Source organism: Durio zibethinus, chromosome 9 (assembly GCF_047325235.1).
Source record: "Durio zibethinus cultivar Kanyao isolate XHJ-2024 chromosome 9, ASM4732523v1, whole genome shotgun sequence".
NCBI classification, from domain to species: Eukaryota; Viridiplantae; Streptophyta; class Magnoliopsida; order Malvales; family Malvaceae; genus Durio; species Durio zibethinus.
Genome location: NC_143170.1, coordinates 2,015,056 through 2,042,742, shown reverse-complemented (window position 1 = coordinate 2,042,742; position 27,687 = coordinate 2,015,056). Strand labels below are relative to the sequence as shown.

Genomic DNA, 27,687 nt, shown 5'->3' with positions numbered 1-27,687 from the left:
CAGTCTGAATACACTCAAGGAACAACTAGGTATTTTCAATAAAGCTAAGGGACACTAATGTGGTTCTCCATCAAACTTTAGAAAAAAGAATCTATATAGTCAATATATCCTTTCTCTCTCTCTCCCCTAAATGGATATTTAAACCCTCAACTCGAACTTCTCATGGAAAGCCACAAAACAGTCATTTCCTTCACAAACATCAACCATGGCAACCATTCAATCCACACACAACAAAGCTTTCTTCTTCAACTATGTCCATTCTCTTTGCGAAACCCCTCATAGGCTTAGAAAGAGAATGCTAGCAACATGGACCCCAGACCAAGAACTTGACCAAGTGAGGCTAAGATCTGGTGCTGATATGAAGAGGAAACTTACGTGGTATGATTTAGTAGCTCTAGGTATAGGTGGAATGCTTGGTGTTGGTGTTTTTGTCACCACTGGCCCTGTAGCCCGCAATAATTCTGGTCCTTCAGTCTTCATATCCTATATCATTGCTGGAATATCAGCACTTCTCTCTTCTTTATGTTACACTGAATTTTCAGTCCAGATTCCGGTTGCTGGCGGTGCCTTCAGTTACCTGAGAGTGACTTTCGGTATATGTCATTACATTATATCTCTTCTTTTCTCCATTTCTTGACAAATGATTACACAATATAGCAATAGATATCAACTTCTCCATTTCCATTCTTTGTTTTGGAATGGTGTAGGAGAATTTGTGGGCTATTTTGCTGGGGCAAACATACTAATGGAGTATGTGTTATCAAACGCCGCGGTGGCAAGAAGTTTTACAGAGTATTTATGCTCAGCCTTTGGAGTAAGTGATTCCAACTCTTGGAGAGTTGAAGTTCATGGATTGCTAGAAGGCTATAACAACTTGGATTTCACTGCTGTTGCTCTTGTTCTTCTTCTCACTCTCTGTCTATGCCATAGGTTTGATCTCTTGCTACCTTTTCGATGTGTACTTCGAAATTCTTAAATATTGCTTTGTTACAATTTCTATTAATCTTATGGCAGGCAGTTTTTTGTAGCTACATGTTTCTTTAACAAGAAAGTGAGTGAAGTGGGGCATTTATTTTAGTTATCTGTTTATTAATAGTTTGATAATTGGATTTTTTCTATTCATTGTTGTTGAAGACAAAGAAAAAAATAGTTATAGTTTTTTCAGTGGATTTTGAAAGTGATGGATTTTTTTTTATGGGGATTGCAGTACAAAGGAAAGCTCGATCTTGAACCTTCTTATGACAATCTTTCATGTTATTTTCTTTGGATTTATAATAATCGTGGGTTTCTGCAATGGGAAAGTGGATAACTTGGTGAAGCCGGGAGGGCTAGCTCCTAATGGTATTAAAGGTGTGCTTGATGGAGCAGCTATAGTTTACTTCAGCTACATAGGCTATGACTCAGTTTCAACCTTGGCTGAAGAGACCCAAAACCCTCCTGTAAGCCTTCCAGTGGGGATCGTCGGTTCTGTTCTCATTGTCTCGGCACTTTACTGTCTCATGGCCTTGGCTTTGTGTATGATGGTTCCTTACAATCAGGTCAATCATCTAAACTTGATCAAACCAAATGATCCTGAAAAAGAATAAAGTTTTTCTTAGTGGAACGATCTTGATATATTTCATATTATCTTCTACAGATAGCTAAAAATGCATCGTATTCAATGGCTTTCCAAAAAATTGGTTGGAGGTGGGCGGGGAATGTTGTTGGGGCAGGAGCAAGCTTGGGAATAGTAGCTTCTCTCTTGGTTGCCATGTTAGGCCAAGCCAGGTACCTCTGTGTTATAGGAAGGGCCAGATTAGTGCCATCCTGGCTAGCTAAGGTGCATCCTTCAACAGGCACCCCATTGAATGCCACACTCTTTTTGGGTATGTGAATTTTTCCCAGTTCTTTACTTCTTCATGAACCTGGTATCACACTTCAGAAAGGTCATTACTGCGTTCTTTTATAGCCTAGCACATCAACTTGAAAAAAGGAATACATAAAAGAGGGATTATTCACAATAGAAGTAATTTTAAGAATAAGAAGAAAAAAATAATAATAAAGGGAACTGATCTGTCCCCCTGATGTAGGGCTTTGCACAGCATCAATAGCACTTTTCACAGACCTGGACATAGTGATTGAGATGATCTCCATCGGCACACTGTTGGTGTTCTATCTGGTGGCCAATGCTCTAATCTATCGGAAATATGTGATAACAAGCAAAAATCCACCTTTCCGGACACTGTCCTTCCTCTTCCTCCTTACGACAAGTGCAATAGGCTTCTCAATTTCATGGAAACTGAAACAGCAATGGTGGGGTTTACCTCTATTTGGTGGGATCATGATTACCATTACAGCCTTCTTCCAGTTCAAGGTCCCTTGCCTTGGTCAGCCTAGTGAATGGTCAGTGCCATTCATGCCTTGGCCAGCTGCCATATCCATTTTCCTTAATGTCTTCCTTACTAGCACTCTAAAGATGCTCTCATTCCAAAGATTTGCTATATGGGCATGCTTGATAACTGTATTCTATGTATTATATGGAGTTCACTCAACTTTTGAAGCAGAAGAGATGGAGATGGAGATGGCTGTTCATGAAGTGCCAAACCCATCTTTCCAACCAACCAAGCTAGATGTTTAACAATTCAAGTTCAATCTAAATTAGAAAATCAAGCTATTCCTCTCATTGTCTTCCTATTTTCTATTAATTACTATTCTTTTTCTTTTTCTATGTCCAAAATTTAACCACAAAAGATTGTACTGAAAACCATAGAATTTTCAATGATAAGAAAAATATTATTATAGTGGGTCCCATAAAGTTTGTAATCTGTTTGTATTGTTCAAGATACTGATTTTTTTTTTTTTTTTTGGCTTAGTGGGATCTGACGCAAAATACATCTTTTTCAGGTATTTCTTTGCCCACTTCGATTGGTGAAAGGATAAAGATATATATATATATATATATATTGGGTGTCCGTGTAAAGAAATGTATTCTTCCGTATTCATTATGACTGAGTCTTTGATGCTTTATTTTGAAACGGACAAGCAAAACATAGCAAACGATCAAGAAAAGGAAAAATTTTGGACCGTATAGGATCGGGATCTTGAACCCGACGTGAATCGAACACGCAACCTTCTGATCTGGAGTCAGACGCGCTACCATTGCGCCACGGATCCACCGGTACTTAAATATTCTAGTGAATTATTTTTATTTAAAAATAAACTTTTATATCATTTTCACCACAGGTTAAGAAACTCGAAGGGACATCAGGATTTCTTTCTCCTATTTGTGAAATCCTTTACCACAGACTGCACTATATTTGAATTTTGAGAGTTTTACTTGATATCTAAGCACCTAATCAAGTGAAGTGAACTCTATTCTTATTTCTAATAAACGTTGAAAGCTACATCGAGCATGTGGCTCAGTGGCTGTTAAAACATTACTAGCTTGCGCATTTTCTAGTTCTTTTAGTCAAATGTCACTCTGTCATCCTCCAAAGTCCGTACCATACCGAGTCTTATTACAGATGATAAAGGAAAAAAATTACAAATATTGAAATTCAAAACTCAAACCTATTAAATATTATCTTTTAAGAATAATTATATAAATTAATTGAACTAAAATCTTACTTTAAAACTCCAACATTTTGCCACTTCTTAAACACTATAGTATTACTTTTGTTTGAATGGTAACCAAGCTTTTATCCAATGTAAAATGAGGAGCAGAGATCACCAATTCTACATATAAAAATCCACACTCGATCTAACAAACGCGGCCACCTTGATTATAGTATCAAACGAGGAGATTAGTTCACAGCTCCTTTGGGGAATGGAAGTAATTTATACCAGTACAAAAAGCTCTCTCCTTTGCAGACATAAGACAATGAAAAAAAAAGTTTAACTAAATAATTATTCTCAACAGAGTCAAGGTTGAGCAGTTGACTGGCTTATGCCATTGAACTACTAAATAACTCTGTTCCCAGTGAGAAATTCCTTGGCAGACTTGAGCCTTCTCTTCCTCAACCTCTCTGATATGGCAAAGGCTAGCTCTAATGACTATGATGCATTTAATCTAGGGTAACAATGTGTGTAATACCGACAGTTCAAGTCATCAAAAGTTACAGTCTTTGACCCTCTTATGCACTCTGTTACATTCTGCCCTGTCATCTCCAGATGAACTCCTCCAGGATAGCTCCCTTTTTGTTCATGAACATCGAAGAATGCCCTCATCTCAGCCTGAGAAGAATGTAAAAGGGACAAAAATATCACATTTAGGCTTCACTACAGTCCAAAAAAAAGGTTTGCTAAGAAATTTTAGTTCAAGAGTTCTTACCCTGATTGCATCAAATGGACGAGTTTAGAGACCACATGGAGCTTTAATTGTACTTCCATGCATGGGATCACTCACACACGTGACAATAAGCCCAGCCTGGCGCACAGCCCTAATAAGATGTGGAAGCTTTATCTGCATGTTATCAGCTCCCATTCAGGTGATTATTGTCAGTCTTCCAGGTTTGTTCCGAGGGTTAAGAATTTCACACAATTTTACAAGTTCTTTCGGGTCCATCTTATCTCTCACCTACATGATTCATGGAGATATCAGCAACCAAAAAGTACCACTCAAACATAACAACTAAAACTACATCAAGCCTTTTCTCCCTCCAGTTACTGATTAAAAGAAAAGGAAAAACTATGGTTTGGTTTCTAAAACTTGAACCTTACATGCACTTAAGCTTTACATATGCAAATCAACAAATCTCACTCAATAACTGTTCACTAGATTTATGGTTTGATATTTTGACACTAAAAACCAAAAAGTTTAAATTATATAAAACTTGAGTTGCACAATTCCCTACTCGAAAAGGAACAACTGGGCCTACTCAATGACGTAAAGTGACAAATACGTGAAAGCCTAAAGCCTTCAACTTCATGTACTAACTCTTGTCAGTAGACAAACAAACTAAAATTTAACTATGAAGTTCCAGAGCAAGGGGTGATGCCACGATGAGTCTCAAAACAAGCAAGAGTTATATGATTGTCTAACGCACAGATTTGCATTCTCACTAATCATACCAAGAACCACGAGTGTTAACTTTACAGCAAAGGTTTGGAGTCAATTAAGAGATGGTTCTCTATTTGAATCAAAATTATGTTCTTAACAGATATTAAATTCCATTTTAATAGCAAGGAGCCAAGAGGATACGAAACTCAAACCCACTAGCTGATCAATATAATAGCATACCTTACATTCTTACCTCTATAGAATAGAATCCCTACAGCTATACTAATGATAATAAAAAAACTCAAGAAAAGGCTCTTGCTCACTGTCAAAAGTACAGTTAACAGGAATGTGATGATTATCTAAACAAATCTAATTGGCAATGACTTTTAGACTCTAAAAGATAATAAGCACCATGTACCTTTACACCGCGAGGATTGGATATACCCCAGAGAAATTCAACATGTGCTCCATCTAACTGCCGAGTCCTCTCACCTACCCAAAGCATGTAAGCAGAACAGTCATAATAGAGGCCGGTTGTTGAATCCTCTCTAGTCAAGGCTTGCTCATATGGTAAATGGAGGCATTCATGGGATGTCCAAAAATCAACTTTGTTCATTAGAGGGTCATCAATAGTTAACCCAGCCCCAGCCATAAATCCCCGAGCTTCATCAACTCTCTATGCAAGCTCCATGTACCTAATTATAAATCAAAGACAGATTCTAAAGCCAACAACAAGAAACAAATCCTAGGCCTATATTGGCATTGGGATGGCAACAATGGATGGAAACCTGCTTTTGTGAACAAATTCAACTATTACTGCAAATCTATGCAGCTCCAATGACAATAGGATTTACCTGTCTCCTTGTTCACTATGTCTAACAAAATCGAGATTCCATTGGGAGACCCTTTGAATAGCAGCATAGCCACCAGTAGCAAATGCTCTGAGGAGATTCAATGTACCAACAGACTGAAGATAAGCTCTAATCAGCCTTTGAGGGTCAGGAACTCTAGATTTCTCATCAAAAGCATCACCATTTATGTCATCTCCTCGATAACTTGGTAACTTAACTCCATCTTTTGTCTCATATGGGTCTGACCTTGGCTTTGCAAATTGCCCTGCCATCCTCCTAACCTATCACACAATTAGGAAAAAAAAAAATCAAAGCTTTTTGTCTTAAAATGGGGCAAATTTAGCTACAGAAAGTTGGGATTTTGTTAAATTAACAGACAGCGATGACGGGAATTTGGGCACCAAAAGTGAGGACAATCCCCATCTGCAAAAGGACTCTGAAAGTGTCTCTAATGTTGGTGCCATTGAATTCTTTGAAACTCTCTGCACAGTCACTGCCCTGTAACAGAAACGCTTTCCCGACGGCAGCATTTGCTAGCTTATCCTTCAGCTTTCTTGCCTCCCCAGCGAACACAATTGGCGGGAACGACCCGATTGTTCTGAGTACCGACTCCAGTTCGTCCGCATCCGGATATTCAGGAAGTTGGTGGGCCCGTTTTGACTTCCAGGAATCGAGAGACCATTGGGCTTGACCGGTAGAGGGAGAAGAAGAAGAGGCGGAGACGGAAGCGATAATGGTGGGGTTGGGTTTTCTTGTGACGTGGAGGGTTGGCATTAGAGGGGAGAGAGGGAGGATGGTGAAGGTACCTCCGAGAGAGGGTTTTGGGGCGGTGAGATTAGCAGAGCCTGCGAGTGCGACCGCCATGTTCTTCAGTGTTGGTTGAGGCAGAGACAGCGTGTGCGTGTGTGATGGAGGATGTGGAAAGTGGACTAGGAAAGGAAGATTCTTTTGACGGATTTTATGATCGTTGGAAAATGGACTCGGCGGCACAACTGTTCCCTGTCAAAGGTATGCAACGCTGCGTTACCAGTTGACGCTCGGCAGGCTTCTATTACATCTTTTAGCTTTCCTTGTTTAACTGATAGCAAGAGCAGCTAGGAAGAATTATACACTATAAAGCCATAAACCAATTTGAGAGAATTTTTTATATGAATTTATATTTAATATACAATTAATATATAAATTTAATATACTGTTAATTAATCAAATAATAATACTTTTATTGATAAAATAAATCAAAAGATACCATTTCATAAATGAATAAATTTTTAAAATATAAATTTTTTATATATTTATTTTAAAATTGATATTATAATAATTAAAATTTAGTTCATGACAACGGCCTCGAGTGAAATATATATATATATATATATATATGGCAAAAATCTTTAGAATTGTTCAGAACAATTTGAATGTTGCCATACCCCAAAACCATTTGAGAAAAGGCAGAAGAGTTGCTCCAAAGAACACAATCCAACTTTTCTTTTTCTTGATGCACAACTAGTTGCTTAAGCTTTATTATAAAGTGATTTGAGCACAAATTACACACCTTTCTCAAAGTTACCAAGAAAATACATGAGACCAATAAATTGACTCAAGACCTTTGCATTACTGCTTTTGAAAGAAAAATAGAGGAATAAATGAAGCTTAAAAAAGAAGCAAATATGAAGAAAATTGTAGAAACAAACAAGAAAAATATATAAATACCAGCTTCACTCTGATTTCAAATTTGTATTAAGATCTCCAAGATTCTTCTTCATTCTTCGCATAATCAAGGGAACAGGCTTTTGCAAGACAGACACGTTAATGTTGTTCCAGATATCTGATTTGGTTGGAAGTTGTGCGATTTTCTCTGCAATCTCCATGTCTTCTGGAAGAACAGAACCAAATACAGTGTACGAATTTTTCCATTCTTCGTGGTTAGCTAGGCTTATGAAGAACTCTGGACCAAAGCCAATCCAGGCAACCGATCCCCTTCTTATGGTAGGGCAAGCCTCTGTTGGAATCTTTTTGAATGGGGTTCCTTGGGCTTCAAGAATCCCTTGAATCAGTGCAAATGGTGGGCCATAATTAGCCTATAAATTTGTCAGAAACTTGGTATTAGAAATATAAAATCTTCATTAGCTAGAAGCATATGGTATGAATAATTGATTTGATTAAAAATACACACAAGCATGAACCATCTCTACTTCTTTTCCTGCAGTAATGACCAACTTGATAGAAATAATTTTCCCTCAAATGTACTGTTGAAAGAATTTCTCTTCTCCGCTAGCTTAAGAAACAGAAATCTAACGAGAAAAGAGAGCAAATAGCAGGGAATGATGGATTTTTTGGACATATTTGTATCATCATTTGAATTGCTATAAAATTGGTGAAATCGAAGATCCACTAGAACCTCTCTAGCCCATCAGCCCCACATCAAGACCTAGCTCGGTGAGCTACTCAATCCATCTTAAAGAAAGTTCCTGAGTCCAAGTTAAACCAAATCACAAATTCTATAACAGAGTTTATGGGTCAAAAACAAAAGAAAAGAAAAAGAAAATAAGAATCAAGAAAAACACTACAATCTTATAACAATGGCAGCCCCAAAAGAAACAAGTAGATGCTCTTAAATTTCCTTACATCTTTTATATGATTTCCTTCTGAATCCCAAGATTGTCCTCGGCTTTCTGCACGATATATTTGGCAACCAGCACAATGGCGCAATGTTAACAACTCAAGAATGTAGGCCACAGAATATGGGGCACAGTCTGGGAAAAGCTGCATCAAACAAAGAATAATTGGAGGCAACAATTAATTATCTTTTAATTTTTCTGAAATTCTCCAAATTTGTTTTCTTATCACCTATATAAAACTCCAAACCTTGTTCGGAGAAGGTCTTACTAATTCAATGGCTTCACAAGAAGGACCATCTTCATTGTAAATTCAACATGTCAACCAGAAAAATTAACAAAACAGGAGCAAACAAATTCTAAATGGCACATGCTGATCACAGTAATAATCCTAAGATCAGAAATATTCATCTTTTATTTACGTTACTTCCCACTATAACTAGCAGAAAGAGGCTAAAAAAGTGAAGCAATAGAACAGATAATAGCTTCTGAAAGAGCTGTAACTAACAGTCCCACACTCTACGATACTGCTGAACAGGACCCACAATAACAAAAAACAGAGGAAGCATAGCGTTCTAGAAGTAAAATTACTCACTTTTATATGAAGAGTACCATATTCAGTTTCCATCCCAACAATGCCCTGAACAGAGAAGAATGATCATCAATGCTGGAGAAGTGTTATTCACATGATAGAAACATGAAATTTCAACAATAAAAGGGTTAAAGAGGAATTGTGCCTATTAAAATAATTAACAGAAAAAAGTACTCAAATTATCAGCTTATGCAGCCAGTATCATAAAAATAGAAAAAGAAAATCGAAAAACTTTCATCAAGCTTATGTTGCATACCTCTCCTTTCCCGAAGATGACCCCAGAAGTCCAACTAACACTTTTCCCGGCATCCTGCTGATCAGGGGACAAAGTATCCTTTTGTTTCTTCAACCAACACTGGTAGAACAAAATGATAAATATAAGACTATAGCTCTGGTGATTTAAAATTAGAATTACCTTATGCACCAAAAGCAGATAGAACATTAAGCCACCTTTTGCACCACCCAATTAAGCCATGATAGAAGATGACTAAGCTTAAATGAAAGTGCACCTAATAATGTGAGATTCAATAGCAACAGGAGATCAGAAGTATCTTTTGTCTTTGATCATTCCAGCTAACTTCTTCAGAAATGAACTATACAAGCCAAGATTCTTGAGCAGATTTAAAAGTTTTTGCGTAAGCACCCCTTAAATTATACCATTCTAAATGAAATTATAATGTTTGATCTAAAAATCTGTTAATCATTCTCCTGATAATACATTGAAGACTAGACAAGCAAATTAGTACCAAGTTTTAGACAGTAAGAAAACAGATTGAACAGAATTTAGCATTGTCAAATCTCAATTCTCAGTCACGCTAATGAATTCACCAGGTCAAGGCAAACAAGCACCACCAAAAACATAAAAGTGAAACAATTAAGAACAGGTAATAATCCAATCTGGCATTTCAGACTCACCTTAAATAAAGGGTTAAAAATCAATCACAAAAGCAAGTTAAAAAAGGAAAACCCACCTCCCCAAATCTCGATCCGCAGGCCTCCTTGTTCCCACAGAAAACCCAAGTATCGCACAAGCAAGGCCCATCATTGCCACTACACATGGTCTTGCAAGCCTGACAACATTCCAGAGAGGACTTGAACTTGAACTCAGACCCCCACTTCACAGCTGCACCCCACAGCTCCAAATTCTCAATGCCTCTACAACACTCACCCTTCTTTTCCCCCAAATCACCACTCATCACCACTTCCAAAGACCCAAACCTGGAAGCTTGAGAATTTACATTGGGGTTCAAGAGAGTAGAAACAACTGCATAGACCAGAACACAGGAGAACAGAGCCACCAAGACGAGGACGAGAGAGGCGAAACGGGAGTGTTCTGGGTCGTTTGGCCTACGACCCATATCAGATTAAGGAGTGAAGAGAAAAACCCAGAAGGGAATTTGGAAACTTTGGATCGTGAAATGAGATAAGAGATTTGGATTTGGGAGAGAGCGTTGACTGTGAAAACAGAGGAGACAGTAAGTAAACGTACTCATGGGGGATATTTATCAATAAACTAAATTTCTTTATAAAAGAGAAAGTTGGTGAGTTAACTTTCTTTGTTGGCTACTAACTATTATCTGGAACGTGAATTAGCCAACTTTTGGCTCGTTTCACCTTTGTCAAGTTGATAGGAGAAGAGGACGATTTTGATCATTTTCTGGTGATGGTGAAAGATTTTAACGGTGCCGTTCTTGCTACCAAAAGAGGTTGATTTTTTTTCTTTTTTTTTTTAGTTTTATAGCTAGAGGATTTATATTTCATCAAATAATAATTTTATCTTATTAATATAATGAATAAGATGATGTTATTTTATTAATGAGTAATTTTAAAAAAATAAATAAATTTTTTTATATTTATTTTTATAAATTAATATATTTTTTATTAACAAAATGATATTATTTAATTTATTAATAATGTATAAATTTTATATACTAATAATGCATAAAATATATATTAAAATTATAAGTTTTAGTAGGCGTTCTCACTTTGTTTCTTTTTATTTCAATATAGTCCATGAGAAGAAAAGACGTGCATAAATGAATTAAAATTTTTGAAAGGTTAATAAATTATCCTTTTCATAAAATTTCAATTACTATTTTTTTCATGAAAATTTATTAGTATTTTGATGAGGACTTCACTTACATCCTTATTTCCTTTCACAAATTGATTTATTATTTTTTTTTTTTTTTTGGTACTAAAAAGGGCAGAGAGATTCACAAGTCCCAACCTGATTTTGAGAATAAAAAATAGTAACAAATTTTCTAGCCAATATGCAAGCACTTATACACTGCTCAAAATCCATTATTGTTTAATTATTTCTATTTTTGAAGCAGCTGACTCCTCAAAGCATAGCAGATAACAATATCCAAAGGAGGGCAAATTTCTTGAAGTTGTGATACCTGCCATAGGAAAAACAAGAAACAAAGGAAAGTAAGAAAAATAGATTATATCAACTGATGTGTTTGTTCATGCACGTGCATATATACATATAATGTTAAAAGAGAAATGCAAGAGCTTACTTCCACGTTTATAGTGTTGAGGGACCCTCCTACCGCAGCCTTCAATGAGGCGGATGGCGCGACTGAGATCAATAAGGGCAGCGAGCTTGGGGTTGAGGTCGGGGCAAACGCATTCTACATGGGTAACCCTTACCCGCGTGTATCACTCTGGGGTTGGAAGCTTACCATGGACCACCGGCTTGCAAGCATTAAATGCAAGACTCCTTTCCTCCTTGCAGTGAGCAGCACTGAGGGCTGCACCAGCCATCTTAACCTCCCACATGTCTCCAGCAACTGCAAACACTACCACTAACACCACGAAAGCCAATGTTTTTGTCTCCATATTTTCTCTCTTTCTTTTTATTTCTTCCACAAAAAAATGTACCGTTATTTAGGGTTAGCATCTCTAAGGCACACGTATGTGTAGCTCAAAAAATTAAGGACTAAAGAGTTCATAACAAAGCTAACCAAGTTTTCTGGAATCTAATCTATTACCATACAACAGTGCAGCACTAGCTATTGATCCCAGCCCCTCCCACTACAGGGTTAGAGCAACAATGAATTAGATAGGCATATATGGATGTTAGTAGTTCTTACAGGCTGCCAACGTATCATAAATGTATCTAAATGCTACCAAATTTTGCCTCTCACAGAGGACCATTTCGAAGTACTGCAACCAAAAGTTTTTGGTATATAGGCTTGGTCGATTGGGCAAAGCTACATATTAAAGCATCAGTTTCTTTCTTATGCATAAAAATTTATTAATAACTCTAACAGCCTAACTGATAAGGGGCATTAAAAGTAACTAGCAAAGGCTAACCTCGGGAGAACAAGGGAATAACATATGAGTCAAGCATTCAGCAGAACGTGCCAAATTACACCTTGATTACAAAATATAAACTGTAAAACTGATAGTGTTCATAGCAGTAGAAAATAACATAAGATTTATGAGACACCGTTTGTCCATATTATACACACAAATGTTCATTGTTGCCTGTAAGGCAGCACACTCCAGTGTAGGTCTTGCTGTACAACGTTTCCTGTATGAAAAAGGCATATCAAAGCTGTAATCGTTAAAAACACTACGAGTTCGTTGCTGCCTGTAAGGAAACACACTCCAGTGTAAGTCTTGCTATACAGCATATCCAGTATGATAAAAGCATATCAAAGCTATAATCCTAAAACACACTAGGAGCCTAGAGACACAAATCTTCTTGAAGCAGTTACAAAGGCCATGTTTACATTGGGGCATCAAAGTCACAACTGACATCAATTTCAGATTCTAAATCTGCCTCAACATCATCAAGGTCTGATGAACCAGCAGCAGCTTGTTCACCAACTTTGGCTCCTTCGGCCAATGTCTTAGCCTCTTGTATGATACGCATTATTTCTTCAACGCTTTGAGATGGTCGGTCACGTTCTGATTCTGCATAGTTTGTTTTTTCAATTTCAACCAGTTCTTTTGGTAAATTTTTGAGGAACCAAGGATGCTGCTTGATCTCTGAGATGGTAATCCTCTTTAAGCAAAGAATAAAAGAATCAGTATACAAATATTTTAATCAGTGGAACTAAAGAAGAAATGAACCAATATTAAAACTGAAATGGTTTTCCTTCTAGATGGACAATACCATTCAATAACATGCATAGTATTCTAAGACAAGAAAAATTTGCAAAAAAAAGAAAAAGAATGGTACCTTGGCGGGATTGGCAACAAAAATATGAGAAAGAAGGCGTCTGCAATCTGCAGACACCCGCACATAGTCGGGTATAGAGTATTGGACACTCATTATTCTCTGTTAAAATAAAAATGATTCAACTTCACATTAAAAAAAAAACAAAAGGAAACGATAACTCATCTAAGTGAAGAGCAGAGTTCAGAACTTACACCAATGGTCTTACGGAAATTTCTAGGGTCTTCAGGATCCTCAAAGGGGTATGCTCCAACCAACATCACGTATAATGTCACACCACAGGACCAAACATCTGCAATCTACAACTAATCATAGACGATCAAATTACCAGCAAAAAGTAAGAGGAGAGGACACCATAACTACTAGTTACAAATGGAAAAAATCGATATTTTTATTGACAGTGGATTTTTGTTTTGGAAGATTGATAGAGGTATTTCACTAGATCCTTAACTGAATTAACATATGCTAGCAGATGCATGGAGGTATGGAATACAGGGTTTATAATTATGTGTGTGTGTATGTGTGTTAGGTATCATAACCGCATAACTGCAACAAGCACAAATTTATGCTCCATAAATAAACAAGAAATATTCCAGGTTGACTATCTTTGTGACATTTGCTTAGCAAACAGAAAACTTATACCTTTCCATCATATTCCTTTCGTGATAGGACTTCCGGGGCAATATAAGCTGGTGTTCCAACAGTTGATTTTGGTTGTGAATGCAACACAGCAGACTGCTCACAAAAGGAATTAAAGAATTGAATATTAAAAACTAGAATAAGAATAGTACAGAATCCATCAAAGATGTATAACAGATATGACTTATTTTGATTTTAGGAATTAACCTTGGAGTAACCAAAGTCACATATTTTAAGACGTGGTGTCGGACTTCCATCCAGAAGTGTGTTTTCTAGTTTGAGATCTCTGTGACAAATTTGCTGCAGCAGAAGTAATGAATGAGGTAAGAAAGTGGCCATCACACAAAACCTGAAAAGGTATTCATATAACTTAATTTACCATGGAATGACAGTAGCTGACTCCTGATATTAGCTGCTGGAAGAAAAATCTTGCCTGCCGAGAGCCAAATGTTATAAGAAAACATTAACTCAGATGACTTCCATGCAAATTAACAAGAGGAAAATTACATTAAGACGTTGAATAAGGACATAAACTCACTTCATCTTCACTAAATCGACCTGCACTGCATATTCTCTCAAAGAGTTCACCACCAGCAGCATACTCCATGACAATAGCTAAATGTGTTGGAGTCAACAAAACCTGCAGAGAAATGTGATCCCTTACAAAATTTTGCTCTTTAGCCAATTGTATAGAGCCTTGTTTCGACTTCAGAGTTTAATCAATTAATTTTTCATAATGCAGAATACTTTTTGGGCAGAGAACTTCAAATACTCAGTGCAGAACACTCGGTTTCAAACTGCTACTTGATGGAAGTGACAAACCAAATCAAGAAACTTGAAATATTCTTCTAAATGCTTCAATAGACCTAGTTTTTTAATGTTCGAACCTAAAATTCCAACAAAATTGCTAATAAATAGTAATATCAATTTCTCACCTCTTTGAACCTGATTATGTTTGGGTGCCTTAAAGATTGGTGGTTAATGATTTCCCTCCGTACATTTTCATCAATCTGAAGCCAAAAACAGAAATTTTATGTACATTAATGTATACTGTGGAAGTGAGACTCAAATACTAGAAAATGAAATTGACACATTCAACAGGCAACACACTGTTGCTCATGGAGAGAACCCAAACATCATGTCCATTGCTGAAAACTTTGAAAGAAAGACAGTTCCTTTGTATGGCGGCAGCGCAAAGGAAGATTATAACATAACAAAATATGACAAAAAGAATATGAATTATCTTGGAGCATGACATTCAACATATGAACTTAAGTAACCTTAATTTCCTTCAGATGACAATCATCATTCATTATACCCATTTAAGAATTTATGGCTAAATGTTCGCATAAAACAAAATTGAGAAACAACAACTGAGAATGGACATCTTTGCACGAGAAACATAACAGGAAGCCAACAATGTCACATCTACTTGTTTTTCAGCTATTTCTGAACATATAAATGCTAAAACACAAAAAATTTTCTAGTGAAAGTCTAGAAATTTCCCATCAGAAAACTGTTACCACCGGAACAACATTGGCAAATGCAAAAATCAAACTAAAATTTGCTTCTCAATAGTATATTGAGAGGTACCAATGGATATTTTAACCATCATATATAGCTCATCCTTCCTCGGCACTAACATAGCAAAGATTCACTTTCTCATTGCCACCAAGATAACATTACTTGGTTAAACCCCTCATCTTGCCATCCTTAAATAGAAGGGACAAACTAATCTAGGTTTCATCCCTAAACAACTTGGAAAGTAATTTTAATCTAATAATTTGAAGCAATTTGACCCTTACTCATGCAATGTTTTCGTTGTTGTTCTTTATCAACAAAAAGTAGGAAGCTAAGCAATGTTTCAACAACACAACTTTCTTCTCAAGAAAATAAAACTTGTCAATAACTTCACTAAGCAAGGGTCTCTTCCCCCGCGACAAAAGGTAGGGAACTTTCACTTTCAATATACATTTATAGTCCATTATGAGTATATTATAATTACAATGAACACGATATTATCGAGTAGCTCAAACATAGATGTCAACACTATTATGGTAAGACAATATTTGCCCAACATTTCGTGTCTTATCCCACAAAATGCCATTGAAGACATTAGCCAAGCCTTATTTAACCAGTCTCCTGACATGGAAAAGTCAAAACAACTTTCTATAAAAGACCAGAAATGAACTACTAGTCTCGATATACAAACCAATCACCAGCCAGAGATTTTGCCCAGATTATGCTCCTATAATTGCTGGAAATTAAAAATATGATACTTAAAATCATAATAATATTACCTTCTTTCCTCTTTCAATATATTTGACCGCAACAAGCTTCTTTGTCTTCTTGTCTTTCACCAGCCTTGCCACTCCAAAATTCCCCGACCCAAGCTCCTTCACTGGCTCATATCTCTCCTCCATCAAACCAAAAAGAAAAATGTGAAAACTTCAAAAAAAAAAAAGACTCTAGATAAAAAACTATCAAAGAGAGATATCCTGTCTATAAAGAGTTCGAAAACAAAAAGACCAAAGACCAAGAAAATATGATTTTCCAAAAGAAACAAAATAATGTAAAGAAATAGTGTTTGAAAGCAAAAAAATCACCTAACCTACCCTTTCCTCTTCAAGTCCTTAATCACCAAACCCTTTATAAGTTTACAAGTCAAGCCACTTTTTTACTCCACCAAAACAATAAGAAATTTTGAGTACGGCCATTGTTTAATTAATTCTACTGTTTTAAGAAATTTTAGTGAGATAGAGGTTGACGTAAATAATTAAAAATTTAAAATCTCAATGTAAAATATTTAAATTTGAATTTTTATTTTTTTGTTAATAAATAATTTATAAATTAGAAAAATCTTTAAAAAATTTTTTAAAAAACAACGACAAATTTAAACAAAAATCAAAGAATTACAGGCATAATATTTGAAGGACACGTGTTGGACTGAGGGGCCATTCATAATTTTCTAAAGTTTCGGATAATGCCATAATGGAGACAAACACATTGACAACACAAAAAACTGTGTCTAAGTAATCTGACACGAGGCGCAGGTTAAGTCAGGAGTATTAAAATTATATATTATTGGCTAACGTGCGCCTGTGGGTCCCAGATGAATGGGTACTGTAACTGCAACTATGAAATGTAGGCTGCAATGTACTTTGACTACCTTAATCTATGCAAAGAGTCTGTAAGAAGAGATCCGGAATATTTTATCCAAATTATAGGAATGCCTCCGAAACTGCCCGCGATTAAATCCCCGGGAAATGTCGTTTCACGCGCCTTAAATCGTCAATGGCGGGCCCCACTGATAGCCAAGATTAAAACTGAATCGGATATCTGATTTTGCGCCTAAAAATTCTTTGTGTTCACGCGCTAAAGTTTGCAAATGTGAAAAGCAAGCATCTTTTAGGAGATAGTAACATCCTACTGGCTGTTTGTTCAGATGGGGCAGCATTAGAGCATAGGGTCCCACGCTTTGTTGGTCGGTATCTAGCTGTCCAGAATCTTTTTTTTTAATCTTGTTACTGATCAAAATCATGTGGGGAGCGTGTTGTGTTTGACTTTCGTGCTCAAGGACTCCGTCTCAACTCTCAAATCCCTACTCGACTCCTTCCTTTGCCATGCCAATCTCCAATTAACTTGCCGCAAAAGACTTAATTTTTTTTTTCATTTTTATACTTGATAAAGCCTTCATTGGGGTTTCCACCGAAAGAAATAAAATTTATTGTCTGATAATAGATTTAATGATTTATATATCCGAATTTTATGAAATATTAAAATTTATATATTTAAATTATATTTTATATAAAAAAACATATTATAATTTATATTGATATAAAAATATAAATTTTTTTTCATTTATTAAGTTTATATATAATAATTATTAAAATTTTAAATATTTTTTTCATATTATATTATTATATTTAAATTATCAAATTTATTTGAGAGCATATGTTTGAAATATATATTTTTATAATATTTCTTATACTTTTCTGTCTGGAACTACGTAAAAGGCCACCATTTTTGGAGCGGACTTTGTAAATAATCATATCTTTCATGACAAAGGTTGGTGTACCTAAAAATCTCTGGAACTGTTTCAATATTATTATATCAATTCTAATTTGTTTGTATTTTAAAATCTTGGGTTTCAAACATCATTTACTTTTTTATTTTATTTTATTTCCCATGGGAAGACACCTATTATTTTTTGCATTTATTTTTTATTTAGAATAAGGAATATTTTCATAGAAACAACCTTTTTTGTAAGATGAGTCTCCCTATATAACCATGTTATTATTACTTTTTTCAACTAGAGGTGAGGAATCGTAAAATCCATCAAATAAAAATATTAAATTAAATTTAATTAATTTATACAATTATTTTTTAAAATAATATCTAATAAATTTAAAAAGCAAATTCCAACACTCACAATATATTGTCTTATTTTAAATTATATTTTTTGTTAAAAAATATTGATGCTATACTTTTTTTTTATAAGAATCCCCTCATATTGTATAACATAGATTATTCATTTTCCATACCATAACTAGTAAGAAAAATATGAAAAAAAAAAAAAGAGAGAAAAAGTTAAAAATTCATTTCACAAAATTCACCAAACTTGAAGAAAAAAAATAGTTAAGGCTTCTAAAATCCAATAGGCTAGGCCCATGCCAGAATCGATCTTGACCGAATTAGATTTCGGGCTACAAGCCGTGATGTCAAATGAGATTTTGATAACATTGATGACATGGCTGTCCAGTCCAGGATTGAGGTTTTTTTTTTTTTTTTTTAATATATATATTTTAAAAACTTTCATGATGCAGAAAAAAAAAATGAAGGTTTAAATTTGAAAATGCCTAAAAGTTGAAGAGAAGTGGTCAAGAAAAAGTTAATGAAAGAAGATACATTGGACCCCAGGAATCTGCAACCATTGAACGCTGCCTCACATGAAAGTGAAACAATCCAAATTCATCACCAGAATATTCACACAAAAGCCATTCTTCTTTTAATTTTGATTACAATATGAACTCATTCCTAACTAATTTTGACTTCATAAATTGACAACCATGACCAAAAAGATGAAGAAGATATCGGATAATCTTCATAAATTGTCGAATGGTTACAGCGAAACCATTGCCGACCAGTATTTCTATTCAAACTGTCAGTCAAATTTCACTCCCTGACATCAGTTTTCAACAGCTGCAAGTTGCCTCTGTAGCTCTCAAAAATCCCACATCGCTCACCTCTGCCATTGGTTATGCCTTTGTGTTCTTTCATTCTCCTGCCTGGTCGGCTACCCACCCGGCTGGAGGTTTTATACGCTATGGGATTCCTCGGAAGAGCTATTTAAAATTTTTTTAATTAACCTTAATTTTGTAATGAGAATAAGTTATTCATTAAAAATTGAAGAAATTCAATTCCTTTAAGATGAAATATGGGCAATAATTTACTTGTCTCCAAGTTGATACTTAATAAATAATTTTCTCTCATAGATAACATTAGCTAAATTTTAGTGGCAATAACTTCTTTTGGGGAAAGAAAAAGATAACATAAATTAATGGAAGTTGTTGACAAATGGGGAAAAAAGTTGTCTAATTGTATTACAATAATAGTAATAAGGGTTTGCATAAAAAAAATCAGATAGAAGAATCTAAAATTTAGTTTGATTAATGTAGGTATTAGTATTAGTTGTTTTGATATATTATTTTAAATTTTTTTATTTAATATAAGTATATTTATAAATATATTTATAAATATACATAAATTTATATATAATAATATTATTAATAATTTGTAAAATAAATATACAATATCTTCAAAAATCAAATAAATAAATTTTAAAGTATAATAATAATATAATCAATTTATCATGATAGTTTTAAATACTTAATATGATTATATGATATTTAAATAAAAATTTTTATTTTTAATGTAAAAATATATTAAGATAAAAATAAAAAATTAATTTTAGTTTTAGGATCTTTAAACTTTAGGATAGGATCACAATTGCTTTTTTGAAAAAGATTGAAAATTTTAAAAATTTTGATTTGAAAAAGTAAAATGTAAAAGAAAATAAGTTGCAATAAAAAAAAATAATTTCAAGAGTTTGTTCATTATTTTATTTTTATTAGATTAAAAAAAATCAAATAACAAAAAATAATTTAAAAATTACCAAATATGTTTCATATTCATATACTAATAAAAAAATATATTCTATTAAAATTCATATAAATTAATAAAAATCAATGAAAATAATTAATTTTATTCAATATCAAATTTGATATGAAAAATTTTGATAAAATTTTATATTTTAATATATATATATATATATATATTTCATAAAATTTTCATTTCCCAAAAATGCAATCTCATCGCTTGTTGACAATGGCTTTAAAAATTGAAATGCCGTTCGGATACTGGTGGTGCCAAGTACTTACAAATGTAAAGGCATTTGATGGTCATAAATGTAAATTCGTCACTTCACTCTAAAGAACGACTCAACATACCAAAAAAATTTTCAATATTTGTGTCGAATTGACGTGGAGGATCGATCTATCTTATCCGATATAGTTTCAAGACCTTCAAGTCAGCGATCGATCTGGATAGGTCTAGACGTAATTCCTCAAGCTCACACAACAAGTCAGCTCAGGCCAAGCCATGTCAACCTAAGACCCGACTACCTGCCTGGCCTTTTCAGCCTGACCACACCTCTTGGAAGATGATCCATTACACCATCTTTTCTTGCTTCATTATTATTATTTTTTTAGTACTGTTAAAGTACAAATGTTAAAAATAATTTTAATTTTTGCTTCTAACCGACTTCCAATAAGCTCTTTTATACCAAGTTTGATAATAGAGTATAATCAATTAAATTTAAATTGGTATAAAATTAAATTTGAGTTTGAATTTATTTTCAAAATTTAAAATTTGATTTGAATTTAATCAAATTTTATTTTTTAATTCGAGTTCGATTCGAATTAAAAATTAAATTATTTGAATTTATTTAATTAAATTTGATTAATATATAAAAATAAATTTAATTTTTATATTCAATAAAAATTTAATTATTTATTTTTTGAATTTAAATTCGAAATATTTTATTAATTAAAATAATAAAAATATATTAAAAATAAAAAGTTCAATTAGACTTTTAAAATTTTCAAACTGTGTATAAAAATATTTGAATTCGACTCAATTGATAAGTTAAATTATTTAAATTTAAACTCGATTTGATAATAACTAAACTAAATTTAAATTTTATTCAAATCAAACCCAAATAATTTATAAATACTAATGAATTATTTACACTTCTATTTGACACAAATATTTTAAGGCATAAGGGGCCACTTTTTATTTTTCTAAGTTCGGAATGGCAACAATATCAAGCATTTTGTGAAAAATGAGACACCAGAATCATCTGTTTTTATTTGTTGTTATCCCCTTTTATCTATTTCTTTCCTTGGCTGGCAATGTAAAAGGTCTCCTGTTTTTAGCAATCAACTCCTTATTGTTTTTCCAGCCTCTGGTGCAATACTATAAACATAAGGGGACAAGTTTCAGAAACTGTCTTAAAAAACCAATAATAAATAAACAAATAATTATGTAAAAAAGAATATATAATTATTATTGCTGTCGTTTTCTTTCTTCCTAAGAAATCCGAACAAAACTTTTTTTTTTCCCTTTCAAATCCGTTTCACATGCAGTTTTGTTTCCTCTTATATTTCATCGGGGTCAATGTAACATGTTACATTTAATAATGAGGCCAACAAAAACCGAACAGGATCATGTGATTTGTTGGAGACTTGGAGTATCTGCTAAGTCAAATCAATGAAGATTATGAAAATAATGTTCATATAAATTAATGTAGTAACAAAAATAGATCCATTCCTCCTATATTTATTCATGAGCTTAATTAAATTTAGTGTAAATGATATATTAGCACTTATAAATTATTCAGACTTAATTCAAATAAAATTTAATTTTAATTTGATTATTATTGAGTCAAGTTCGAATTTGAATAACTTGATTTATTGATCAAATCGAATTTAAACATTTTTATACTCAGTTTAAGTGAGTCGCAAGTTTAATCAAAATTTTATATTTTAATATATATTTTATTATTTTAATTAATAAAATATCTTAAATTCAAATTCAAGTTTGAGCACAAATAATTAAATTTTTGTTAAATATAAGAATCGAGTTTATTTTTATATGTTAATCAAACATAATTAAATGAGCTTAAATAATTCTATTTTTATTTTGAATTGAATTTGAATTAAAAAAATAAATTTTGATTGAACTCGAGTCGAATTTTTTATCTCAAATTTAGAATTGAACTCGAACTCAAATTTAATATTATATTAATTCAAATTCAATTAATTACATCATTAAGTTGAGTTCTAAACATGAGTTTTGAAATTCGGATTTGAATCAAAATTTTATTTCATAAATAAAATGTATGTTTTTATTTAATTTTAATTTAAAATATATTTAAAAACAATAAAATTTTTTATTTTTAAAAATTTCGAATCCTTTGAATTTCGAGGAATCCAATTAAGTCAATCCTTAGATCCGACCCAACCTATGATTGTTAGCTAAGCAAGGACATTTTGTCTTATTAATGTTGTTAAATGTTAAGCTTTGTTTTAATTAAGTACCCTGTCCAAGGGGCTAAGTCCAAATTAAACAAACCTTTCACTTGGGACAAAATCATCTGCATTAGGCTATACACCAAACTCAACAACCATAGGAAAATTGCAGCATATTCTTATTGAACAGCAAGATCACACATTTTACAGATTTCTTTAAAAAAAGAAGAAAAATAAAAAAAAATGCATAGATATTAAGTAAAAAAAAAAAAACTAAAGAAATGAGAAGGAATTAACCTATAAAACCCAACGAATGCATAAAAAAACAAATGGTGACAAAGTTAAGCTCTAACAAGAACATTTAATTTAAATGGGGGGAAAAAAGTAATGTAATTTCTCATTGGTAGCTGCAAAATAAATAAACCAATTATATATTTTGGTATATATTAAAAGGATAAAAATTAAAAACCAACTTAATTACTTAGCGAACTTAATTTTTAGTTCAATTAAATTATATTAATCATTTAAAAAAAATAATATTTTATGAAATTAAAATTAAAATTAAAAGCATATATAAATTTAATGATCGAATTTGATCTACACAATAACAAATATTACATAGATATTAAATCTATGACTAGAAGCATCCCATTGTTAATTATAACAAAATCAAGAAAAAAATAGTGGGTATTGCATGAATTAAAGGCTGAATTTTTTACATTCAAATATTTCCCTATATTAATAAGCATAATAATAATAATAATAAAAAGAAAATCACGAACATTATGCATGTATTTACTATTTACTGTTTAGGGAAAAACTGATTTAACAGATACGTTAGTAAGATTACCTGAAAATTACTGTCTCCAACTACCACCAGAAAAAGTAATTTACCACTTCTTTGATTTGCACGAGAGAATATTCCAAATTCCTTGACGCGTAAAGTAATCAAATTCAACCACTCGCGTCAAAGGCACGTGCCGTTACTCGCGACCGAGTCCTATTTATCGGCCTCGCTTCCTCCATCTCCAGCACTTCTAGCCCTCATCAAAGTCAGGTCCTGTTTCGCGTTTCCAACTTCGCTGCTTCTCTTTTTGAAAAAAGAAACACCCGAAAGTTAGCGCATCGTTAAGCTGGACTTTTTTCTTGTGATCAGATCAAAGCAATCTCAACCGTCGGATTAACCCATCCAATTTTTTTCTCTCGAGAAACCCTTCTCTTCCTTTATATAAGCCCTCGGCTTTTCTCGCATTCTCATCGGATTATTTCATTCTTCTTTAGATTTGGAAGTCGAAGTTCTCTCTATAGCCTTTTTCATCTGTCGTTCTTTAGCCGACGGATTTTGATTTTCCTGCCAAAATTCCGGTCCGGTAAGTTTCTGAATTCATGGCTTCTTTATTTTTTTTAAAAGATTGTACGTTTTTAGAATGAGTTTTTTTATTTGTTTTTCATTGTTTGTTAAAATTTCAAGCTTGAGTTTTTTTAATAAACTATATTTTATGCTGTTTGTTTGGTGGAGAAATTTATTAAAAAGAAAAGCGGATAAGGTTTTGGATTTTGATCGATTGATTTGACTTCCGTTTAAATTCTTTTCTTTTTCAAAGTTTTTCATGACTCTCTCTAAACGGATTCTTACTTGAAAAAAAAAAAAAAGTACATTATTGGCTTTCGCGTTGGTTTTCTCAGCTACGAAAGAAAAGATTTATGATTAAATTGTAATTATTTCCTTATTTTTTTATTTTCAGAACAATTTCGATAATTGTTGTGAAATTTTAGGGTTTTATCTTATTCATAGTTGTTGAAACTTTCCTTTTAGACTGAGATCTGTTGATTTAGCTTCCATCTTTTTTCCCCTTTGTTTCTAATATTATATTTCTTTTGATTTCTAATTGATGTTGTGAATGAATATGCAGGTTTACAATGGTTTTGCAGAGAGAACATAGTAAAGCGTAGACGTCTTAGTCTAGCAACTGTCTTTTTGTTTCTTTTTCTTTTTCTTTTTTTCCAATAAATGGGCTGCTTTCAATCTAAAGGAACAAGACAATACCCCGGATACGAAGACCCTATTACTCTCGCTTCACAAACTGCTTGTAAGTTTGCAAATTGTTACAACTTTTTGTTCATTGCGTGTACCCAATTGTCTGATTGGTTTCATGAGGTGAAACCTTAATGCTTTGAGAAGGCAATTTATTTTGGGGTTTTCAACCATTGGTCTAGAAACATGGATTTGTAACCAATTAAGTAGGAAAATTTCCAAATTATTCTTGGTTTTGTTTTTTGATAATCTAGGAATTTTTCCTGAAAGACTTGAATGATTTCAATCAGCTTGGAATAGATTATTTAGTTTGCTTTGTATTTTGGCTAGTAATTGTTTAGTTTGCTAACCATGCCTATTTTTATTCTGCCAATTTGACTATTAGGTTGTTGTTCCTTGCATCTGCAGTTAGTGTTAGTGAAGTTGAAGCACTCTTTGAGCTATATAAGAGCATCAGCAGTTCTGTGATTGATGATGGGCTGATTAGCAAGGTAAAGTTCTGGGCTTCCTCTGTATCAACCAGGGATTTTTTTACTTTTCTTTAATGTGGTTTAAATTAGGATTATCACATTTGATGTCATGTGTGAGTTTGTGATCTGTTGCATGGTTCTCTTTACTTTGCTTTTTGTTTGTCTTCCTTCCTCCCTGCTTCCTTGAGAATTTTTTTTCCTTACTGTTCTTTTTCTGTCAAATTTGAAAATTGCATGCACAATTTAATGCCCATCTAACTTTTCTGTTGCATATGCAGGAAGAGTTTCAGTTAGCTCTGTTTAAGAATCGAAAGAAGGAAAACATTTTTGCAAATCGGGTAATATATTTTGTTGCTTTTTATTTTTATGGGAAATTAAATATTACTTTAAGTTTCGAGTTTCATTTTGCTTTGTCTCAATTATGTTTCATGGGCATGTGATGTGCTAGCAATGGGCGATCTGGCTGCATGATTATCTATAGAGTTGAAGTTTGCTTTGAGGGCATGTTGTCAAATTTATCTTGTAGAAATATTATGTATAAAATTCAAATGCTTTATGAGAGATGTCTCTCAGTCCAATCATTACATGCATGATTTAAGAAATCAAGTTTCTTTTATTTGTACAGTTATAATGCTGTTTTGTTATGAGTAAAATGTGGCACATTTCTCCAACATTGTTTTTTTATAGTCGTTATATTCTTTCTTTTGAGCAGGCATTGGCATACATACCTTAATGTACAATTGGTTTTTATGGGATGTTAATAATATCAACCAAAACATTTTCCATCCTTTTTAACATCCTAGATCAAAGTCTTTTAGATTTCTTGCCCAAGTTGGTGTAGATCATTTTACTTGGTCTCAATTTCCTTCTGTAAACATGAATTCAGTACCAATATGAGAGTTATGAATTGGGTCTTCTGGGGAACAATTTAAAGATTTGAATTAGTTTACTTATGCAACAATCTGATACATGCAGATCTTTGATTTATTTGACGCAAAGAAGAAGGGAGTCATTGATTTTGGTGACTTTGTTCGAGCACTCAATGTCTTCCATCCAAATGTATCACAAGAGGACAAGATGGATTGTAAGTAGACAGTTGATATAATTATCTTGAATTGCATAGATTGCGTTAATCTTTCATTTCATTTTTAAGTTGGTGGTTTTATTTTGCAGTTGCATTTAAACTTTATGACATGGATGGAACGGGCTTTATTGAGCGTAATGAGGTATTTAGGCCTTATATGTTTGTTATTTATATATCATAATATTATCTGGATTTATATTTTGATTCAGTTGCATTATTTCGAGTGGAACTGGTTTTAAAGATTACAGATTGCTGCATATCATCCATACTCATATTTTGATTCAGTTAAATTTTTGCACAAACCTCTTTGCAGGCATCTTTATCTTATGTGATTTTGGCAGGTCAAGCAAATGCTGATTGCGCTTTTATGTGAATCTGAAATGAAGTTAGCTGATGAAACCATTGAGGCAATTCTTGATAAGGTGAGAGCTTGTTGTGGTATGGTTGCATAAAGTGTTTATGATACTGTTGGACATTATCAAACATATTTGCCAATCTTTTTGAATCAATAGTTCCCTAAATCTTTCTGGTGAACCAGAATTTCAGTAGTCATACGTAATATTAATATTTGTGTGGTAACTCTTTGATGGGATTTTACTTAATTTGCAACTTTTTACCGAGCCATGGGGATTTGTGAACAGACATTCTTGGATGCCGACATTAATCAAGATGGAAAGATAGATATGTCTGAATGGCAAAACTTTGTCTCCCGTAATCCATCATTGTTGAAAATCATGACCCTTCCATACCTCAGGTATGTGTTACCAATGTTATCCCCAGCTAACATTGAAACCTTACTCATCCGGAAGCTCATTCATTTTGGTATATGAATCATGCAGGGACATTACAACAACATTTCCAAGCTTTGTATTTAATTCTGAAGTAGATGAGGTTGCCACATGACTGGGGAGTACATGCTCGGCTTACCATGTTCATGCAATGGGTTGAAAGACTTTTTTTACATGGTTAGTTGACATTGAGCGTCTTGACGTTAAGAAAGTTTTCTTGGATTTTCTTGTAAGGCTAAAGCTATCAAGTTTGCAAAGGGTGGCCAGCTAAAATATAATTAGGATTGCTGGTTGATTGTATAGGATTCTAATTAACCTTTTCAGGTTTTCGCTGTTTTTAATCACTGATTTGTAGTGAGGCAAATTTTCAGTCCAGGGTTAGATTTGTTTCTATTGGATGGATTGCTCGAATACTGGCTTTTAACACATTAGTAATTACATGGATCTAAGAAACAAGGAGGATCAGAGGAAGTAAAAAATTAGGATAGGTTGTGGGGTAAGGGTGTAATTAAGTCGATAAGCTGGTAAGCTTGAGTTAGATTCGAAAATACTAGTAAGCTTGAGTTTGATTCGAAAATTTGAGATTTGAAGTTTGATTTGAGCAAGTTTTACTAAATTGTTTTTGAATTGAAAACTTGAGGTACGAAGTTGGACTTGAGCAAATTTTATTTTTTATATTTTTTGAATTTGATTTGTAATTTAATTGAGATATGAATCTAATTTGATAAGTTTGATAAACTTATAAACATTGAAATTATATATTATGTTTTTATTATTTATTTATATATTAAAAAATAAAAAATCAATTAAATTTGTAAATTTTTGAAGTTAATAGAATTTGGTTTGATTCGTAGTTTG

General features: G+C 33.3%; 4 protein-coding genes, 1 non-coding gene and 3 pseudogenes across 8 annotated transcripts; 2 read left to right on the top strand and 6 right to left on the bottom strand.

Annotated features, from left to right (window-relative positions):
• On the top strand, positions 1-2,780 carry LOC111315154 (cationic amino acid transporter 6, chloroplastic-like). Its single transcript, XM_022916740.2, has 5 exons — positions 1-593; positions 708-930; positions 1,208-1,538; positions 1,637-1,865; positions 2,070-2,780. The coding sequence occupies exons 1-5, from the start codon at positions 206-208 to the stop codon at positions 2,615-2,617; spliced, it is 1,719 nt and encodes a 572-aa protein (XP_022772475.2). The 5' UTR covers positions 1-205; the 3' UTR covers positions 2,618-2,780.
• A 301-nt stretch (positions 2,781-3,081) lies between these two features.
• Positions 3,082-3,153, bottom strand: TRNAW-CCA (transfer RNA tryptophan (anticodon CCA)). Its single transcript has one exon. It is a non-coding gene; the product is annotated as a tRNA-Trp (tRNA).
• Positions 3,154-3,740: 587 nt separating this feature from the next.
• On the bottom strand, positions 3,741-6,101 carry LOC111305090 (phospho-2-dehydro-3-deoxyheptonate aldolase 2, chloroplastic-like; annotated as a pseudogene). Its single transcript, XR_016344944.1, has 4 exons — positions 5,833-6,101; positions 5,397-5,673; positions 4,310-4,555; positions 3,741-4,212 (listed from the first exon to the last, which is right to left on the bottom strand). The product of XR_016344944.1 is annotated as a phospho-2-dehydro-3-deoxyheptonate aldolase 2, chloroplastic-like (transcript).
• A 97-nt stretch (positions 6,102-6,198) lies between these two features.
• Positions 6,199-6,693, bottom strand: LOC149516703 (phospho-2-dehydro-3-deoxyheptonate aldolase 1, chloroplastic pseudogene; annotated as a pseudogene).
• A 75-nt stretch (positions 6,694-6,768) lies between these two features.
• Positions 6,769-10,507, bottom strand: LOC111305082 (peptidyl-prolyl cis-trans isomerase). Of its 2 annotated transcripts, XM_089765366.1 has the most exons (6): positions 10,005-10,507; positions 9,290-9,388; positions 9,037-9,081; positions 8,452-8,589; positions 7,537-7,904; positions 6,769-6,907 (listed from the first exon to the last, which is right to left on the bottom strand). In XM_089765366.1, exons 1-5 carry the CDS (start codon positions 10,389-10,391, stop codon positions 7,542-7,544), a joined length of 1,032 nt encoding a protein of 343 aa, XP_089621492.1. In that variant the 5' UTR covers positions 10,392-10,507; the 3' UTR covers positions 6,769-6,907; positions 7,537-7,541. The 2 variants fall into 2 exon arrangements, with proteins under 2 accessions (XP_089621492.1, XP_022758014.1); XM_022902279.2 differs by lacking the exon at positions 6,769-6,907 and having other exon boundaries at positions 7,308-7,904.
• Positions 10,508-11,189: 682 nt separating this feature from the next.
• On the bottom strand, positions 11,190-12,301 carry LOC149516702 (uncharacterized; annotated as a pseudogene). Its single transcript, XR_016344943.1, has 2 exons — positions 11,553-12,301; positions 11,190-11,432 (listed from the first exon to the last, which is right to left on the bottom strand). The product of XR_016344943.1 is annotated as an uncharacterized LOC149516702 (transcript).
• A 151-nt stretch (positions 12,302-12,452) lies between these two features.
• LOC111305076 (serine/threonine-protein kinase SAPK3-like) lies at positions 12,453-16,531 on the bottom strand. Its single transcript, XM_022902265.2, has 9 exons — positions 16,162-16,531; positions 14,797-14,871; positions 14,400-14,501; positions 14,241-14,294; positions 14,069-14,161; positions 13,865-13,957; positions 13,417-13,521; positions 13,226-13,324; positions 12,453-13,048 (listed from the first exon to the last, which is right to left on the bottom strand). The coding sequence occupies exons 1-9, from the start codon at positions 16,282-16,284 to the stop codon at positions 12,770-12,772; spliced, it is 1,023 nt and encodes a 340-aa protein (XP_022758000.1). The 5' UTR covers positions 16,285-16,531; the 3' UTR covers positions 12,453-12,769.
• Positions 16,532-23,485: 6,954 nt separating this feature from the next.
• Positions 23,486-27,222, top strand: LOC111305072 (calcineurin B-like protein 1). Its single transcript, XM_022902253.2, has 9 exons — positions 23,486-23,822; positions 24,366-24,542; positions 24,896-24,978; positions 25,236-25,295; positions 25,933-26,041; positions 26,131-26,183; positions 26,383-26,463; positions 26,683-26,795; positions 26,881-27,222. The coding sequence occupies exons 2-9, from the start codon at positions 24,464-24,466 to the stop codon at positions 26,942-26,944; spliced, it is 642 nt and encodes a 213-aa protein (XP_022757988.1). The 5' UTR covers positions 23,486-23,822; positions 24,366-24,463; the 3' UTR covers positions 26,945-27,222.
• Positions 27,223-27,687: the final 465 nt, after the last annotated feature.

Bases quoted from the DNA above. Each gene is read 5' to 3' on its own strand.
- LOC111305072 (XM_022902253.2), top strand. From the start codon at position 24,464: ATGGGCTGCTTTCAATCTAAAGGAACAAGACAATACCCCGGATACGAA. The intron at 24,979-25,235 runs GTAAAGTTCTGG...TTGCATATGCAG, and splicing joins ATGATGGGCTGATTAGCAAG to GAAGAGTTTCAGTTAGCTCT. The intron at 26,796-26,880 runs GTATGTGTTACC...TGAATCATGCAG, and splicing joins ATGACCCTTCCATACCTCAG to GGACATTACAACAACATTTC.
- LOC111305082 (XM_089765366.1), bottom strand. From the start codon at position 10,391: ATGGGTCGTAGGCCAAACGACCCAGAACACTCCCGTTTCGCCTCTCTC. The intron at 9,389-10,004 runs GTGGGTTTTCCT...TTGTTCTACCAG, and splicing joins GCGGATCGAGATTTGGGGAG to TGTTGGTTGAAGAAACAAAA. The intron at 7,905-8,451 runs GTAAGGAAATTT...ACAAATTTATAG, and splicing joins AAGGAAATCATATAAAAGAT to GCTAATTATGGCCCACCATT.
- LOC111315154 (XM_022916740.2), top strand. From the start codon at position 206: ATGGCAACCATTCAATCCACACACAACAAAGCTTTCTTCTTCAACTAT. The intron at 594-707 runs GTATATGTCATT...GGAATGGTGTAG, and splicing joins TTACCTGAGAGTGACTTTCG to GAGAATTTGTGGGCTATTTT. The intron at 1,866-2,069 runs GTATGTGAATTT...CCCCTGATGTAG, and splicing joins GAATGCCACACTCTTTTTGG to GGCTTTGCACAGCATCAATA.
- LOC111305076 (XM_022902265.2), bottom strand. From the start codon at position 16,284: ATGGAGGAGAGATATGAGCCAGTGAAGGAGCTTGGGTCGGGGAATTTT. The intron at 14,295-14,399 runs GTGAGTTTATGT...GGCTCTCGGCAG, and splicing joins GTCGATTTAGTGAAGATGAA to GCAAGATTTTTCTTCCAGCA. The intron at 13,958-14,068 runs GTTAATTCCTAA...TTTTGTGAGCAG, and splicing joins GTGACTTTGGTTACTCCAAG to TCTGCTGTGTTGCATTCACA.